The sequence below is a fragment of the Mus pahari genome, chromosome 8 (assembly GCF_900095145.1).
Source record: "Mus pahari chromosome 8, PAHARI_EIJ_v1.1, whole genome shotgun sequence".
NCBI lineage: Eukaryota > Metazoa > Chordata > Mammalia > Rodentia > Muridae > Mus > Mus pahari.
Window position 1 is genome coordinate 51,739,317 of NC_034597.1, and position 17,485 is coordinate 51,756,801.

At 47.7% G+C, this 17,485-nt stretch overlaps 1 protein-coding gene across 5 annotated transcripts in view; it reads left to right on the forward strand.

The window, feature by feature from the left end:
- The window catches only part of Spata13 (spermatogenesis associated 13), a 130,377-nt gene that overhangs the window by 86,484 nt on the left and 26,408 nt on the right, over positions 1-17,485 (forward strand). Inside the window, exon 1 of one of the 5 annotated variants that reach the window (XM_029541329.1) lies at positions 12,456-12,772. The exons of the other annotated variants lie outside the window; for them this stretch is intronic. Coding sequence (XP_029397189.1) covers positions 12,718-12,772 — 55 coding nt within the window. The 5' untranslated portion in view covers positions 12,456-12,717. Of the gene's footprint in view, positions 1-12,455; positions 12,773-17,485 lie in introns of those variants that run through there. 5 annotated transcript variants of the gene reach the window in all.

Genomic DNA, 17,485 nt, shown 5'->3' on the forward strand with positions numbered 1-17,485 from the left:
ATGGTGGCTCACAACCATGCATAATGTGATCTGACGCCTTCTTCTGGTGCATCTGAAGACAACTACAGTGTACTTAGATATAATAAATAAATCTTAAAAAAAAAAAGAGGAAGAAGAATATGTGAGAACTGTTTTTAAATTTCTTTTTTTAAATTTTCTGTTCATTTTGTGTGTGTGTGTGTGTGTGTGTGTGTGTATGCACATGTGTGCATATGTGTGTATGTATGTATGTGCACATATGTGTATGGGTATATGCGCATGGTTGCAGGTACCTGAGGAGGCCAAAGTCATTGTGGCCTCTTAGAACTGGAGTTGTGGGCAAGCAGTTCTGAGCCTTGGGACTTTGTTGCTGAGTATCAGATTGGGTCCTTGACAAGAGCGGTACACTGTAGGAGCTCAAGGGATGAAAGTCACCCAACGGGTGGGCACTTAGGGGATCTGAAAACACTAGCATTCCCTCAGGGGTCCTGCTGGCTAACCACCTAGGTGACTCCCCGGCCTTTGGGGACCAGTTTAAAGAAACGTTCTGCCCTAAAAGAAGAAATGGCAGTGCACTCTACCACAGAAAAACGTGCTGGTTTTCGTACAGTTGATGCCGCGGGTTTCCCCACTATTATCTGGAAATACTTGCCAAGGGTGTTTGCCAGAGCTAGGAGGATGGTCAGAAGAGGTAGCTGGGAGCTCCCGTGCCATCTCTACCGGGATGGGTCAAAGTGGTCCTGGGTGTGGCTTCTGACCAGCAGCTTAAGTCTGGCTTGGAGCTCCTCCCAAGCTGCAGGGAGCAGAAACCTTGGGGTGCCCAGCAGGGATGCGTAGGCTTAGCCTAGTAGGAGCCCTGTAAGATGAGAGCCACCCAACTAGTAGGCACTCTGAAAACACTAGCTTTCCCTTTGCTGATGCCAACCTGTCCCGCCCCTCCCTGGGCCCCGCCCCCACCCACCTGGCCCTACCCCCTCGCAGCAGCCAAGCATCTGCCCAGTGCCTCCCTTGTTTGCATCACCTGCTAAACATTCACTTCACAGATTAAAGCCTGGTTTATCTAAGTAAGAAAATGTACCGGGTCCATCCCAGTGTTTAAGGGCCAATAGTTTGAAAATTCAATCGAATGAACACAGGGACACTCCCAGACTTTCTCATTTGATAGTGTAATGTACACCTAACTCAGAAGCACAAAGATTTATGAACATATTTACTTTCTTCTCCCTAATTAGGAGCTTGTATCAGTTGTAAGAACACCTTCATATTGGCTCAATGTTTGGGTTGTGTGTTGTGGTTTTTGAGGCGGGGTCTCACTATGCGGTCCTGGCCCAGCTTGGTGCCTGGCACTGGGTGTTGGATTGTTAGGATTAATAGGTAAGTTTGGAACTTTTAGGAGCTGCTGTCTGTCTGTGAAGGCCTTTCTGGTGTCGTCTCTGGAAGTGCCCTGGCTGTTCTGAGACTTTCTGGGTTGAACTAATTCATTCTATTTTGTGGTGTAACCATCTTCTGCTTCCCGTAGCTGGGGAGGAAAAACGGGGGCCTGGGAGAGAGGCCAGGGCTAGGCCCCAGCCTTTAGTTATGTTTGTTTCTCCATCTGTCTTTCTTGGGTGCCATTTTCTTCCTTTCTCTTTTGTTTGTTTAGACTTTAAATGTGCTGTGGCTTTAAAGAAACTTCTTTTAAAAAAAAAAAAAATGGGGGCATGGTGATACACACCTGTAGCCTAGCACTTGGAATCTGGAACCAGGAAGATGAGGGATTGGGGGTATCCTTGGCTACAGAGCTTGAGACTACATTGGGCAATGTATGACCCTGCCCCAAGTACATCTAGGGAAGATACATCATATAAATCTATGACATTATCAAAGAATAATCAAATATTAACAGAATGAATAAAAGTAGGCATGATTGCTTATATCTGTAATCTCAGCACTTGGGAGATTATATCTGTAATCACCACTTGATGCAGGAAGATTGTGATGGGTTCAAATGGATCTGGGCTACAAAGTGAGTTTCAGGCTAATTCCAGTGACAGTATAAGACTCTGGAGGTGGGGGAAGCCTGGGGAGATGGCTAAGTGGGTAAAGTGCTTGCTGAGGAAATACGAGGACCTGAGTTTCAAATTCCTAGAATCACTGTAACATTTGGGGGTGGTGTCACACACACCTCTAACCCCAGTGCTCCTACAGGAAGAGAAGAAATGGAATAGGAGAGACCCCGAAAGCTTGTGTGTCAGCTGCCCTGGTTTCCACGGAGGGAAAACAAGAGAACCTGTCACTAAACCAGGTGGAAGGCTGGAAGTGACAAAGTGACATCCAGAGTTTCCTCTGACCTCTGTCCACATTGATACTTTGTCATGTACTCTGTTTGCGTGTGTGTGTGTGTGTGTGTGTGTGTGTGTGTGTGTGAGAGAGAGAGAGAGAGAGAGAGAGAGAGAGACAGAGACAGAGACAGAGAGAGACAGAGAACAGACTGAGACACAGAGAGAGAGACAGACAGACAGAATTTAAACTCTGTCCCTATTATAAATGAGACCCTTTGTCATAGGTAGTGCTTTTTATGTGTGTGTGATAAAAATCACAACCAAAAGCGTTCGGGGAGTGGGGAGGGGGAGCGGGTAATTGGCTACCATGGTCCTGAGCAGAAATCAGAGTGTTTTTAAGAAGATGGGTGGGTCAGGAAAAGGAGGTGGATCTGGGAGGAGTTAGAGAGGGAGTGAGTATGATCAAACACGTGTGTAAGATTCTCAAAGAGCTATTATAAAAATGAGAGGAGTAAGAAAATCGGGTATCTGTACTTGAGTGGCCTTAGCACAGCAGTGAATCCAGAGACACTGGGTGGGTCATAACTGACCCATCATGGTGTGGGTTGGGCAAGAAGGCTTGAGCACAGGATGAGGTCTGTCCTTTGTCACCGGTGTTGATGAAGGTGAACAGCTGCACCTTGACCGTTCGCATCGCAGCTGAGCCACTTATGATGCAAGTCTGTGTGGGTCAGTTCTGTGACTTGCTCCTGGGAGGTAGGAGGTTAGGCATCCCAAATTGCTCCTGGTGGGAAGAGCTGCTATTTAAATAGCCCTGAGGCTTCGTCAGGGGGAGGTACTGAGAGGCTGGGCTAAACCTGAGATTCCCCTACCAGAGGAGGGAGGGGCTGGGCAGCCAGGAGGTAGTCAGGTTTGAGTCTCTGCTGTCCTTGGGCTAGCTTGTGGAGTGGGAAGTGTTCCCTAATTAAGTTGCCTTGTCGCTAAAGTAGGAAAGATGACAGTAGTACTTCGGGAGTGAAGAGTGGAAAGTCTCGTGAACTGCCTGGATGCTGTAGGCAAGGGAGGAGCCCATGATGACAGTGATGCCAGGGTGACAGGGAGCAGGTTCCCAGCCCTGTGGGTGGAACTGGAGCCCTCAGCTCAGTCTTTATTAGGCCCCAAATCACAAGGCTCTTGAGGGAGAGAGAAACCCGGGCTAAAGGTAAGGATTTTCTGGACTGGGTTGGGAGGTGGGGAGGGGTTTGGGGGGGGGCAGGAAAAGGTATTCACAAAGATAGAAAATAGTTGGGATAAGTGGATCCCTAGGAACTTGGAGGAGCTCCTTGGTGCAAATTGAGCCCAGTCCCCAGTGGCTTGTGCCTGTAGTTTCCAGGTACTCCAAAGGCTGAGGCGGGAAGATTGCTGGAACCCGGGCATTGAAGACCATCCTGCACACCACAGGGAAACTGCATTTCAAGGAAAAGGTCAAATGCTGACAAATTGGCCAAAATAAAAGACTGCAGTTATGTGGCTCAGGGTCCGGGGCAGCTTGGTAACCTCGGTAAAAAGAGCCTTTGGGTTCTGCAGGAGAGCAGGACACTGCAGCCAGGGAGGGGTCAGGATGTTGCCATCCCACTAGTTGATATGATTTGCTGAACCCATGTGACAGGCTCCTCATCTTATAGCTGGAGATATCCTATAAGTGCCAAGAATCCATTTGTAATGATTAAAGAAACTTCCAACCCGTGGGACCGCATCTGAGAGCTCATTAATGCGAATGTGCTGGTGTTCACCCTTGCTAAATGGTTTTGGTGCAAGTAATAGCATGTGCATGTCAGGAAGTTCAGTCCCGGAGGAGAGCTGACCCGGGATGCCCACGGTCCTAGGTTCCCTCCTCAGCACCACAAAACAGTGAGAGGCATTCCTTGATTTAGGGTTATGATGTAATCTTCTGATACCCTGAGACATCATCTCCCTGGTCTGTATGTCCATAAGATGTTTATGTATTGATTGGCCATTTGGCAGACATGTCCACTTGACATTTTTGCCTAGTTTTCATTTTGTCCGTGTGATATTTTTTGTTGTTGGATTGTGTGAATTTAAAAATTAATATACTCTGGATATTAATGCAGCTCCCCGTCTTCCCCTAAAATGATGGAATTTAGCCATAGGAACTTGTTCCTTGTGTCATGTTTTTGATTTTTCAGTTAAATAAATTGATATGTGAGAGGGTATAGAAGCATATTTCTTTGCAAAGTTGTGGTGTGTGTGTGTGTGTGTGTGTGTGTGTGTGTGTGTGTGTGTGTTACTGGGGATCAAACACTGCATCCTGGCTATGCTTGGCAAAGCACTCTTCCTGCTGTGTTACATTCCCCTCCTTCCTGCAAAGTTCTGTAGCACTGGTGGTACGCATGTATAATCCAGGCACTCAGGAGGCTGAGGCAGGAGAATCAGGAGTTTAAGGTCAGCCTGGGCTACCTAGCAAGACCTTCTAAAACCCAAAGTTAAATTTAGTACAAGTCTTTGGAATTATTTTTATTACATTTCTTTCTCTATTTTGTGTGCATGTGCCATGGCATGCAAGTGGAGGTCAGAGGACACTGTGCAGGAGCGGGTCTTTCCTACCACCCCGTGGGTCTTGGGACTCAAGCACCTTGAATCTTGTGAGCCCTTGAAATTGTTGGACAATACAATGATCATTTCCCCGCCTTTGCCTTAGCGGTGTGTGCATGTTCAAAACTCTGCTTCTAGTATTTTGGAAGTGATGGTTTTATATATTGATAGTTTGTTTTAAAAACAGGCCACGCGTTTCTGTTTTTCTTTGGTACAATGAGCAGAATGAAGTAACGCAGTTGGGGAGGAGAGGAGACTTGCACGGCTGATCTAGCATCATTCTGTCCTAACCTCTGTTGGAATGGTTTTCTGGTGAACAGGGTCAAAAAGCCAACATAGGATCCCACTCTCCCACAGAGACCTTCTGGCCGGGAGCAAGTTACTTATCTCAGAGTCTTCAAACCATCGGTAAAGAGAACTGACTTAATCTCTGACTCAGAGCCAGAAACCTGGCCTGGTACAGTATGAGTAACTATGGTGATGACTTAGGAGCATCCCTCAGGGGCATGAGCAGTGAGGTTTCAGCTGCTTATTTGACCACACCCACCAGTGGCCCATTCTGGACAAGCTGCCCTATCTACAGAGTAGCTTAGAGTTCTGGGTAGGACTCTCAGATATAGCTGGAGCTAATTTAGAATATGTACACTCAGGTTATTAGGGGAAATCTTCACTGAATCTTTTCCTTAGATTCTTGTGACCCAAAACCTGAGTAACCACATAATTGGCCATGAATCACCTAAAAATTTATTATCCCGAGACTCCATTTGGCACTTTATTAGAACGAAGGGCAAAAAAGAAAGGCTGTGTCCAGTGCTCAGGGTGTGGGTCTCAGAAGTGTGGGCAGGTTCAGGTAAGTATGAAACACCTTTGTGACTCCAAGTATAGCTTTTGGCAAGGCTTTGGGGTACGTGACTGTCTCAGTATGCCAGAGATTGTGAGTTTGAGACCAGTCTGGGCTGAAGAAAAATGGTTGCCTAGCCTGGCTCCCAGAAATCCTTTTGGTTTGATCTGTAATATCATTATTATTCAGGGCGTGTATGCTTTTATTTCTTTCTTTGTTGTTTTGTAAAGTATTTGTATGTTGTGAGCATTCACCTGGAGGTAAGGGCAGAATGTATGAGATCCTGGGTCTCATATGGCTTCCAGGGATCAAATCAGGAGGTCAGGCCCTGTGGTAGGTGATTTTACCCACTGAGCCTTCTTGCCAGCCTCATTTGCTGTTTTGAGGCAGACTCCCTGGGCATGACCCAGGATGGTCCTGAAGTTGCCCTCCAACTCCTAAGCCCTAGGGTTACAGCATGCACCTCCATACCCACTCTGCTGGAGTTACAGCCTGCCCCTCTTTGCACAGCCTGTTCCTGCACTTCCTTTATGCCACTTTTTCAAAAGTTTTCTTGGACAGTTCTAGCCAGACAGGGTGGTTTACACCTATAATCCCAGACGTTAGAACACCAAGACATAACTGCCACAAACTCAAAGCTAGCCCAGGCTACAGAGTATAAACTGTGTCAGGTGGGGGAGGGGGAGGAAATAGGAAATCTGATTTGAGTTGCTTAGCATCCGAAGAGGGTGACAGTAACTGGGCCGTAAGGACAGTTGGTTAAGGCTGCGGTGACCCCAGCTTTGTCAGGCGGAGAGGTCACGTGTCCTAGTCCATCCTCCCTTTCCCTGCAGCTGGCATTATACTGCATACCAAGGGATTATGTGTGGTATTGGCTGTACTTAACTGGTAAAAGAGGATGAATCCATGTACTTATCTGCAGGCACATCCTTGCTGTGAGTGCTTTGCTGGCTGCTAAGACTGGAGAGTAGAATGCCGTCCCCAGCTGGGAGATAGTGTGGATTCCACAGAGTCCGAGGAATCCAGAAATTGTGCTGCTTCCTTTCAGAGAGAAGGCCGTAACTGCCTGCTGCCTGCTGCCTGCTGCCTCTGCCTCTAGGCTGAGATTACTTGGGCTCCAGTAGCCACTCCCCAGCTGGTATTTCGTGGCTTATCATTGCCCATAATCAAGGGTTTTTGAAAAGGAACAGAGTGTTCTGTCTCTGCCTCAGAAAAACATGATAAAGATTTAACTTTTTATTATTTTTTTATAAGGTACAGGGTCTTATTTTTTTTTTATGTAATCCAGACTGGCCTGAACCCTCACTCCTTCTGTATCAGCCTCCCCAGGGCTGGGATTATAAGCATGCACCTCTGTGTCCAGCCTAGAATTTAGCAAACTCAGACATAGCTTCCCATCTTCTAGCAGTTCAGACTCTGTTTTATGTCTAGTGTTTGTTCCAGCCATTGTAAAGTAGAATCAGAGAGGAGAACCATCTCAGAAGACTGTGTATTTAATTTCCAAGTTTCAGAAAGTGACTTTTAAGGAACAGAAAATATTAAACACCCTAAGAAGGGCACACACACACACATTATCATTATCCACACACAGTCCCCATGACTGGATTGATCCTACAGAGAGGGAACTCGAGGCTTGAGTGTGTGTGCTCAGGGACTTCTGCCTAGCTCAGCTGTCTCACTGGAGAAATCTGGAGTAGTGCTGGCACTCGATCCAGATCACATAGGGATAGGGTTTTAAGTAACTGAAGAGACACCGAAAAGAAGATAAAGAAGTCAAGTGTATCCTTCACCTATAACTTGAGGCAGTCCCCCTGCCTCAGACTTCTCTTGTGCTGGAATTATAGGTGAGAGCTACTTTAAGTCAGCATCTTTTCTACAATTTTACTTTCGTTTATTTATTTTGAATAAATTTGGGCTGGTATTTAAATGCCTGAGCCCCTGGGAGACATTTCTTATTTTAACCACTATGTTCCACTCCCTCACCCCTATAATCATATAATTCAATGTGCTTTTAATCCAACTTCAAGATCTCTCACTGTCTTTCACAATCTCAGAGCTTTTTAAAAGTCCAAAGTCTCCTCTGAGACTGAAGCCATCTCATAAATACACCCTCTACTAAGATCAAAAAGGAAATTACATACTTCAACATATAATGAATGCCACAGAATACATATTACCATTCCAAAAGTGAGGAATGGGGACATCGTGGGCAAAGACTGGACCATAGCAAGACTGAAATCCAGCAAAACAAATACCAAACTCTGTAGCTCCATGTCCGGTGTCAAAGGCTTTAGATGTCCGTGCCCCTCCAGCTTTGCTGCCTACAGTCTCTGTCTCCATGTCTCCTCATACCTCCCTCCCCCTCCCCCCCCCATTCTGACTGGTTTGACCCCCACAGATGTCTCACAACTCTGGCATCTTCAACATCTGGAGTCTCCGCTGCACACCAGGCTTCATTTCCTCATCTTCATACAGTAGGCACTCACAGCTTCCCACCCTCTTGGCCTTCACGAAGAAGCCTGTCTCACATGGCTCTCTGAAACTGAGGAGGAAGAATCAATGGCCTTCACTCTTAAACCCTTCATGCCTCTAAAGCCACTACCATGTGGACAACACTGCCAAGTTTGGCTGCCACTTGGAATGGACCCTGCCCCACTTGAACCCCGTTAGCAGCGACTTCTTGCACTTTTGGTCTTGAAGAGAGCTGTCCTTCAGTTTGGCTCTCCTTCAGTTTGGAAATTTAGTTGGATGGGGTCTTGCCTGAGGACACCTTTTCCATTGAGGAGTCGTAGGCTTCTTGTGTATGGTGTTAACCTCTGTAAGACTGCAGTCTTATACTTCAGAAGTGTCTCTCCAAACTGTAGATTGTGTAATCTTTTTTTTTTTTTTTTTTAAACTGTGGACCTTCATAAGCATTCTTTAAAAAGTAACTCTACCACAAACTCAATATTAAACAGTCTTGACATGTCCTTCACCAGAGAAATGAGTCCATTACTTTTGAACTTAGCCCAAGGGAAGTTCTCAGGTCACAGGCAAAAGACAGCCAGATTCTTTGCCAAATGTCCTACGAACAGCTTCTAGCCCAGTTGCTGGTATCGTTCCCTTCTGAAGCATCTTGCTCTGGGCTCCATCATCCATGTGGCTCTCAGCGCTGCCGTCTTCCTGCTGAGCACTTTTTTTAGGTCAACATCTTCCAGAAATTAACGCGGCTAGCTTCTTCCTCACATCAACAGCCCTCTTTCTGGCCCCCGCTTTCTGTATTAGTTCATTTTCTGTTACTCGATAACAGACCGTGAACAAGGCAACTCGGTGGGAAGAGTTTATTTGGCTTATGGTGCCAGAGGGGGTGAGTCCAGTCACTGTGGAGAGACATCGCTTCAAGCACAAGGCAGGTCAGTAGGAGTAGGAGTCTGAGGTACCACGTCTCCAAACACAAACACGAAGCAGAGAGAGCCAACTGGAAACAGGTGAGACTCTGTACTCTGAGAGCCACCCGCAGGGACACATCCCATCAGCAAGATGGCACCGACTAAACCTCCCCCCAAACTACCACCAACTAGTGACTCGAGCATTCAACGCCTGAGTCTCTGAGGACTGTTTCTCCTTCAAACATTCAAACAAGGCCTGTGCCACCATGCCTGGATGACTTTCTCCTAGTGTTTGCCATCAGTATGTGATTTGCAAATCCATTTCTTAGGAGTTATTTCTTGACTTGGTGTCTTCTGTGTTGTCTACTATAGTAAATATCCAAAGGAATACGTTTCTTTGGAAGGACAAGTCTCAATCAATCTCTCTCTCTCTCTCTCTCTCTCTCTCTCTCTCTCTCTCTCTCTCTCTCTCTCTCTCTCTCTCTCTCTCTCTCTCTCTCTCTCTCTCTCTCTCTCTCTCTCTCTCTCGTACGTGAATACATTGTAGCTATCTTCAGACTCACCAGAAGAGGGCATCAGATCCCATTATAGATGGTTGTGAGCCACCATATGGGTGCTGAGAATTGAACTCAGGACCTCTGGAAACACAGTTGGTTCTCTTAACCTCTGATCCATCTCTCCAACCCAGAAGGACAAGACTTTAATTTTCCCCCTGCTTGAGGTTTTGTTTTGTTTTGTTTTGTTTTGCATCGACAGATGTAGGCTGTAATCCTCAAACATTTTTAAAAGTCGTAAAGTCAAACCAGTTTGTTCTGTGATGGTCTCTTCCCCTCAGCCTGTGTAGGTATGCACACACCTGAGCAAGTGTGTGTGCATGTGGGGAGGCCAGACACCAACACTGGATTTCTTCCTCATTCTCTTCACTTTAGTTTTGAGGCGGGGGTCTCTCATTGGTTGGTCTGAGACTTAACTCCCAAACCCTAGGCCTCACACATGCTAAGCAAGTTCTCCATTACTGAGCCACACTCCTTCCAGTCTTAAGGCATCTTTTAAAGGAATGATTTGAAACTGACTTGGTTTATGTCTGTTTTGCCTTTATTTTAGGTTATTTTGTTTTGTTTTAATGTGTATGGGTATTTTGCCTGCACACATGTATGTTAACCACATGTGCCCATGATATCCAAGGATGCCCAAGAGGACATCAGATCCCTGGTCCCGGAGTTACAGATGGTTGTGAGACACCATGTGGATGCTGTGAATTATACCTGGTTACCAGGGAAAGCCACCTGTTCTCTGGACCGCTGAGCTAGGTCTCAAGCCCCTTGTCTGGCTTTTTTTTGTTTGTTTGTTTTTTTGTTTTTTTGAGACAGGGTTTCTCTGTACAGCCCTGGCTGTCCTGGAACTCACTCTGTAGACCAGGCTGGCCTCGAACTCAGAACTCCGCCTGCCTCTGCCTCCCGAGTGCTGGGATTAAAGGCGTGCGCCACCACGACCGGCTCCTTGTCTGGCTTTTAATTAAATGAAATTTATTTCCCGTTGTTCTGGAGGTCTGGAGTTTCAGTGACAAGCTGCCAGCACCAGATGACGGCTCTCCTGCTCTCCTGACTGTATAATGAAATGTATCATGTGACCAGAGCAATGGTCTGCATGATGAAGGATTTGGTTTGTTGATATTTGTTTGATTTTAACAATTTATTATTTAGTGTACATTGGCATTCTGCCTGCATGTATGTCCATGTGAGGATGTAAGATTCGCTGGAACTGGGGGCTGGTGAGTTGGCTCAGCGGTTAAGAGCACCGATTGCTCTTTCAAAGGTCCTGAGTTCAAATCCCAGCAACCACATGGTGGCTCACAACCATCTGTAACGAAATCTGACTCCCTTTTCTGAAGTGTCTGAAGATAGCTATAGTGTACTTACATATAATTAATACATACATACATACATACATACATACATACATACATACATAAAGATTCGCTGGAACTGGAACTGTACACAGTTGTAAGCTGTCATATGATGCTGGGAATTGAACCCCGGTCCTTTTGGGAGAACAGCCAGTGCTCTTAACTGCTGAGCCATCTCTCCAGCCCTATTTTATTTTTGAGGCAGGGTTTCTATCAGTCCAGGCTGGTGTCTAAATCACAGTGTGTCTGAAAATGACCCTGAACTCTTTCTGCCTCAGCCTGCTAAGTACAGGTGTGAGCCATGACTCCGCCCCCTCCCAGTCTCACCACCACCACCACCACCACCACCACCACCACCACCACCACCCTGTGTGTGAGTGTGTATCTGTGTGTGTGTGTGTGTGTGTGTGTGTGTGTGTGTGTGTTACTCGCGATTAAACCCGAAGCCTTAACATTGGTCGGCCCCACTTAGCACTGAGCTGCACCCTAAGCATTGGTACCGTTGGACTGATTTATTTTGAGGTAAGATCTCACTACCACAAATGCAGGCTAGCTCCGGACTCGCCATTTTCCAGAGTGCAGGGTTTATAGACATGCACCACCTGATCTAGCTTGACTCTGCAGGGAACTTGATGTTTCTAGGGTCCCCGGGTATTTACAAGCTGCTGTGGTCCAGGACAGCTAACCTTTATCAGTAACCAGGGAGATGGCCCAGGTGCTGCAGACACTGGGTCAAATCTTTCAGACAACCAGGGGAGGGTCCCGAGTGCCCAGCGGCCTCTCCTCAGCCTGTGAGGAAGCAGAAGCCAGGAGAAACTTGCTCTACTCTAGTGAAGACAGGAGCAGTGAGGCGGCTCCCTCGGGTTTTGAAACACAAGCTCACGATTGCCGCTGTATTTTACCAGCTGCCTTTATAAAACCCTTTTTAACCCATCCGTTGAGGATGGTCAGGCGACCAGTGGTTTTGTGCATATTAACTCGTTATTCATAAAGTTTAGAAGACAGTGACTTCCTGTCTAGAAGAGATGGAGAAGCACACTGTTGACAGCTGTGTGGAAATGTAACAGAGTGGCCTGCTAATTGCTTACTTGGGAAATACAGAAAAGCATGGCAGAATTAAAAATAACTCACACCGTTATTTAATGGAACTGCCTCTACAACAAAGCCCATATTTTACCTAGTAGTGGATACAAGTATTACTTTCATAAAGCATACACATACTTATTATGTGTCTGTCTTCATCGGTTTGCAGTTTTTACACATATATTTTTTTAAACAAAAGTCCCTTCTTTAGTGATTCCATAAATTATAGTTAGTGTTATGTAGCATCATAACTCAAATTTTTGGCATTCCATGCTATGAAATCCTAACTCCATTTCCAAACCCAGCGACTCTGCGCTGCTTTCCTCTCTGAAACAAACAGCTTTGGGAAAGTGCTCTGCAGGGCAAGAGCAGCCCTGGGGGCTGGAGTGAAGAGAGGCACTTTTCCATCACAGGGGCTGAGCCGCGCTCAGTGGATTTGCGTTCGTTTAGAATTTCCTCCCAAAAGTCAGCGCGTGGTGATGTCGCTGGAGTGACTAGACTAAGCCTGAGTCACAGGCGGGCGGGCAGGCAGCAGGCTGTTAGTGTCTGGGCAGCTCTGGCCAGGAGAGCACACAGCAGTCCAGAGTTCCCACAGCTGCCAGCCTGACCGGGCCACCCTCCAGGATGAGCTGAAGACTGGCTTCCTTGGTCACACCCTCAACCCGCTGTGTGTGTTTATACAGAAGGATGGTAGCTAGAGGAGAAATAGCAAGATTTTGGAGTCTGGAAAGCCTTCACGTGGGTATGTGTGCGATTCTCCTGTGGGTAGCCTTGCTGACTACTCTACATTCTTCCTCCTCCTCTGCTTTCCCCCCTCCTCTCTAACCCGGTGTGAGTGTACCTGGGAGGAAAAGGGGGAATTTCATTTCTCCCATGAGAGGGTCCATCAGAGAAATTGATCTTGGGTATGACAGGGCAGTCAGAATAAATAGTAAGGAGCAGGTGAGGACCGCCTCTTGTGAGCACTGGGATCGGGTGTTTGCTACTGTGACTGTTACAGGGGCTGTTTATGTTTGGTGAAATCTCTTTCTCTAAAAGGAGATAACTTGTGAGCCAGCCTGTGTTTTAGAGGTATACGAGCGCTCCCTTCTGCGCTAGGGGGAGGGGGGACGGCCAGAGCTGAGAATTGGTTTTAAATTCTTACTGTTCGGAAAGTAATTTGGACTAGTTCAGTTTGTGCATTATGTTCATCTCATCTTACTGATAATTTCTTTCATCGGTAACCGGACCAGACTCTTAACTGTGCAAGAACTGTTATTCTAGGAAGTTACAAACTATAATCCATGCACTCCTAAGGAAATAAGAGGGGGAGGGGAACTTCACAGAAAGAATTCTCCCCTCCTGCAGATGCTCTAAAAACAGATCCTTGTCTTTGGTCTTGCCTTAAATAGATGATGCCAGAACCGTGTGCTGGGATGAATGGGAATTGTAATTGACAGCTTGAAGGAAGGCCCAGTCGGCTGGTGGCAGAGACTGTTTGTAGTGGCTGCTTTCTTCCTTGTTTGGATAGCTTTGTTTGCCAGCCGAGACAGGACAGGGATGTGGATATGCCCTCTGTCTCTGATAGACTATCCAGCAAGACTAGTGTGAGTGAAGGGCTCAGGCACCATCAGACTCGACAGGGCAGAGTAAAGCCGGGGGGGGGGGGAACGGGATGGGGGGACGGAGGGGGATGGTGGTCCTATCTTCCCGCAGCCCCCTTCACCTGTTAGGAAGAGTGCTCTCCCCGTGCGTGGTACTCTAGAGTCTTCCCTGAAGGCTTGTCCTTTGGGGGAATGAATGGATGAATGGATGGGTGTTTAGCGTCTGTGACCTGCTGTTGGTACTCCTTGGCCGTGCCACGGTGGAGGGGCTGATCGCCAGCCAGCCTGCTTCACTTCCTTCTCCTGTGACTTCACTCGGAGCCATGAGCTCCCATCTCAGAGTCTTGGCATACTGTGCGGGGGCACAAGTGAAATCGTGGTAAGTGGTATGATGCCTTGTAATAATAACTGTCCAAAATAACGGAAGCCCCTGTTGGCAGGTTCCTGCACAGGGCATTCTGAGAGGGCAGGAGAGGGGTATGTGAACCCCAGGGTCAGCTGCTGGATGCTCCTGCCGTTCAGGAGCAGTAGATGTGACCCCCATGTTTTAATTTCCAGGTTTTTTCTCTTTTTTCGTCTTTTTTTTTTTTAAAGATTTTATTTAAAGATTTTATTATGTATATGATCATACACTGTAGCTGTACAGATAGTTGTGAGCCTTTATCTGGTTGTTGGGATTTGAATTTAGGAGGACCTCTGCTCGCTCAGGTCAACCCTGCCCAGAGATTTATTTATTAGTATAATTAAGGACACTGTAGCTGTCTTCAGACACTCCAGAACAAGTCGTCAGATCTCATTACAGGTGGTTGTGAGCAACCATGTGGTTGCTGGGATTCGAACTCAGGACCTTTGGAAGAGCAGTCAGTGCTCTTACCTGCTGAGCCATCTCTCCAGCCCTTTTTTCCGTGTCTTTAAGGTGGGATCTCTTAGTCCAGTCAGTCTGGTCCTGAACTTGGGATCCTCCTGTCTAACCCTCCTGAGGCCTGCTGGGCTTATAGGCGTGGGATACCACTGCAGCTAGTCAACACCAGCCGGCAGCAAGGCTGGCTGTAGTTCCTGCTTTCTTCTCCTGGATAAATGAGTGGAGCTGATGATAACTCAGGGCACTTGTTAGTGTTGAATACCATGTGGGATACACCTGAGCATCCCGGCGTCTCTGAGAGATTCCTCCAGCCAGCAAGATGGCAGAAGGACCTGGTCAGGGGTAGAGGGAACACAGGAGGAATGTAACCCCTCAAGTGTCAGTCAGCAAGGATGGATGTGACCAGTCCACCAAAACCAGGGACGTACAGTGATGGAACAGCTGACTGAGGAGAACAGGACATGCCATAGGTAAAGTTGGGGCTTGCTACAGGACAGAGAATGGCCAGGTTCCTCCTGGCTGCTGGCCCAGGGATGGGCACCCTGGGGTGCCAGCTGTCCAGGCTTCCCATCCCTACTCCTCCTGTCTGGTCGGTTACAGATGAGGGCAGTGATCCCGAGTGAGCATGGATGGCAGAACTCCAGGCAGGCTGACTATACTGAGGGGAGAATACTCATTGGTAGCTTTAATGACATTGAAGGCTTACCGAGCCTGTAGAAAAAGGGACCCACTTGTAGAAGTTTGAAGGCTTACCGAGCCTGTAGAAAAAGGGACCCACTTGTAGAAGTTTGGAATGATTAGGCTCAGTTGTGGTGCCTCTCCCTCCTGTCAGCTCTGGACAGCCAGGCACATGAGGGCTTGTGAGAGCTGCAGGTGGAGAACTGTTCATTTTTTAAAAGAACCATAGACATTATAGAGGATAATCAACAAGGGTGACTACTTCTAGGGTCTGTTTGAGTCTTACTGTTGGTCTGTAGATGCAAAGAGAACTATTTTTGAAGAATGGATGCCAAGGCAGCAGGACATGATAGTTGTAGTTTATAGTCCACTGTGAACGGCATCTCATGCTTCATTTAGTTCAGTCTGCAGCACACAGTGGCTCACAAATGAGTCCCCGTCCTGTGGGACGTAGTCGTGGACATAACTAATCGAGATAGAATAGCAGTAATACAGTTTAGAATGATAAATAAACCAGGTGTGTACATGCAGGAGGTATTTTAAAAGAGGATAGGCCCGTGCTTCTAGCATGTGGTTATCGTAGGGGATCAAAGCATAGATGAGAGACAGCTAGGAAATCTGGGAACCATCTACTAACAAGAGACAATTGGCCTTTAAGAATGGTGCAGAACACTGAGCTCTTGGGGGAGGGAGGGAACAAAATGTCTCCCTTCAGAACAGGAACCAGGAGCAGTCCTCAGCAGCAGAGCCTCCCTTTGCTGTACAACCTGTGGTGTGGTGTGGTGTGGTGTGGTGTGGTGTGGTGTGGTGTGGTGTGTGTGGGGTCTGGCCATAGACACACATTGTAGAGCAGGCCCGTGGGTGTGCTGCCCTGTGAGGTTAACCTGAAGGCGCATTACCTCAATTCTGTCTGACTCCAAAGCCATCTGAGAGGCTTTTGGAAACACTCTCAGCTCAGTCCTGGCTCAGTGGCCCGAAATAAGGTGGGATTTTCACTTTTCTGAGCCTTCTCAATGTGGCAGGGAGCCATGCCCCTGGGTGTTGGGAGACCCCTGGAGAAGAGTGGACAAGGCATGCCTGCAGCTGTGTGGGCATTGCTGGTTCCCTCTGTGGGGAAGGAGGGTGGCCTGAGGGTGGCTCTCTGGGCTGAGGGGCTGGGCCCACCATCAGCGGTAACCACAGCTGCCGGCCTGTGAGGCCATTTCCGCTTATGAAGAGGGGAAGCTGGAATAGTTTATCTCAGCCTGGAGGAAGTGTAGTGAGCGGCAGGAGGGTTTCTGAAATGTATGTTTTTAACAGACTACTCTAGGCAAGGGAATTTCCCCTAAACAAAGCCTTGGGGAAATCCCCACCCGGAGGGAGGGAGGGAGCTGCCGGGCAGGGAAAGGGCACTATGCATTAGCAAGTCTGTGGGTGACAGCCCAGCCCTTCCCAGCGGTGCCACCTCCAGGCCCAGCCCTGAACACTAGCTGAAAGGCTGAGTGAGTTCTTCTCACCTTGCTCCACATCCGCCTCAGACTGTGCGGGTCAGGGGTGTTTTTTTCTCAGTTACACAAGAGAAAGCAAAAGGCTTAGAGATCATGGCTTTCCCAAGGTGGCCTCACTGGGACTCTGCAGCTCAGTGCTTTTAAGCCCTGTCACTTTGCCACAATAAGCCAACAAGAAAGAGACTGGTTTGTTTGGAGAAGAAAGCCCTCAGCAGGCGTGGGGGGTTGGGGGAGGGGGGAGGGGACAGGACACTTGTTTTCCAGAGAATAGCCCAGAAGGGGGTACAGAGCCTGCCTCCAGTACTGATGCAGTGTGAGGTCATTCCTTGTCGTCAAGCTCACCTTTAGAACCAGATGCTCGCTCAAAACTGGGACATCTTGTGTTCCTAGCAGTCCTGCTAGCCAGTGGCCTCACAAGCCTAGGCGATGGCCCATTCTCCGTAGGTAGCACACCGCCCTCTGCACCCGTTCCTGGGGTCCATCCTATCTGGCTGGAGTTTCTCAGATGTCTGATGGAGGGTTGTTAACTTCATCCAACAAAGTAACAAACTTGGGAGTTAGAAGATGTCTTTCAGAAAGATTCTAGAACTTCTAGAGGCCATTGTGAAAGGGACAGGGGAATTGAACGTGCAGATGGTGCCCCCAGAGAAACAGCCTGCCTAAGGGTGGTGGTCTTAACCGGAGCGTGCTGAACCCACTGTGTTGTGTATCTGAAGCTGGTGGGCTCTTGAAAAGTGTTCTAGCATTGTCTCAAGCTGACCTCAGCACACAGATCTGACAAAGGGTAAGGTAGGGACTCTCCTAGCATTCTCAAGGCCCTGAGTTCAATCCACAGCTGTTCAAAA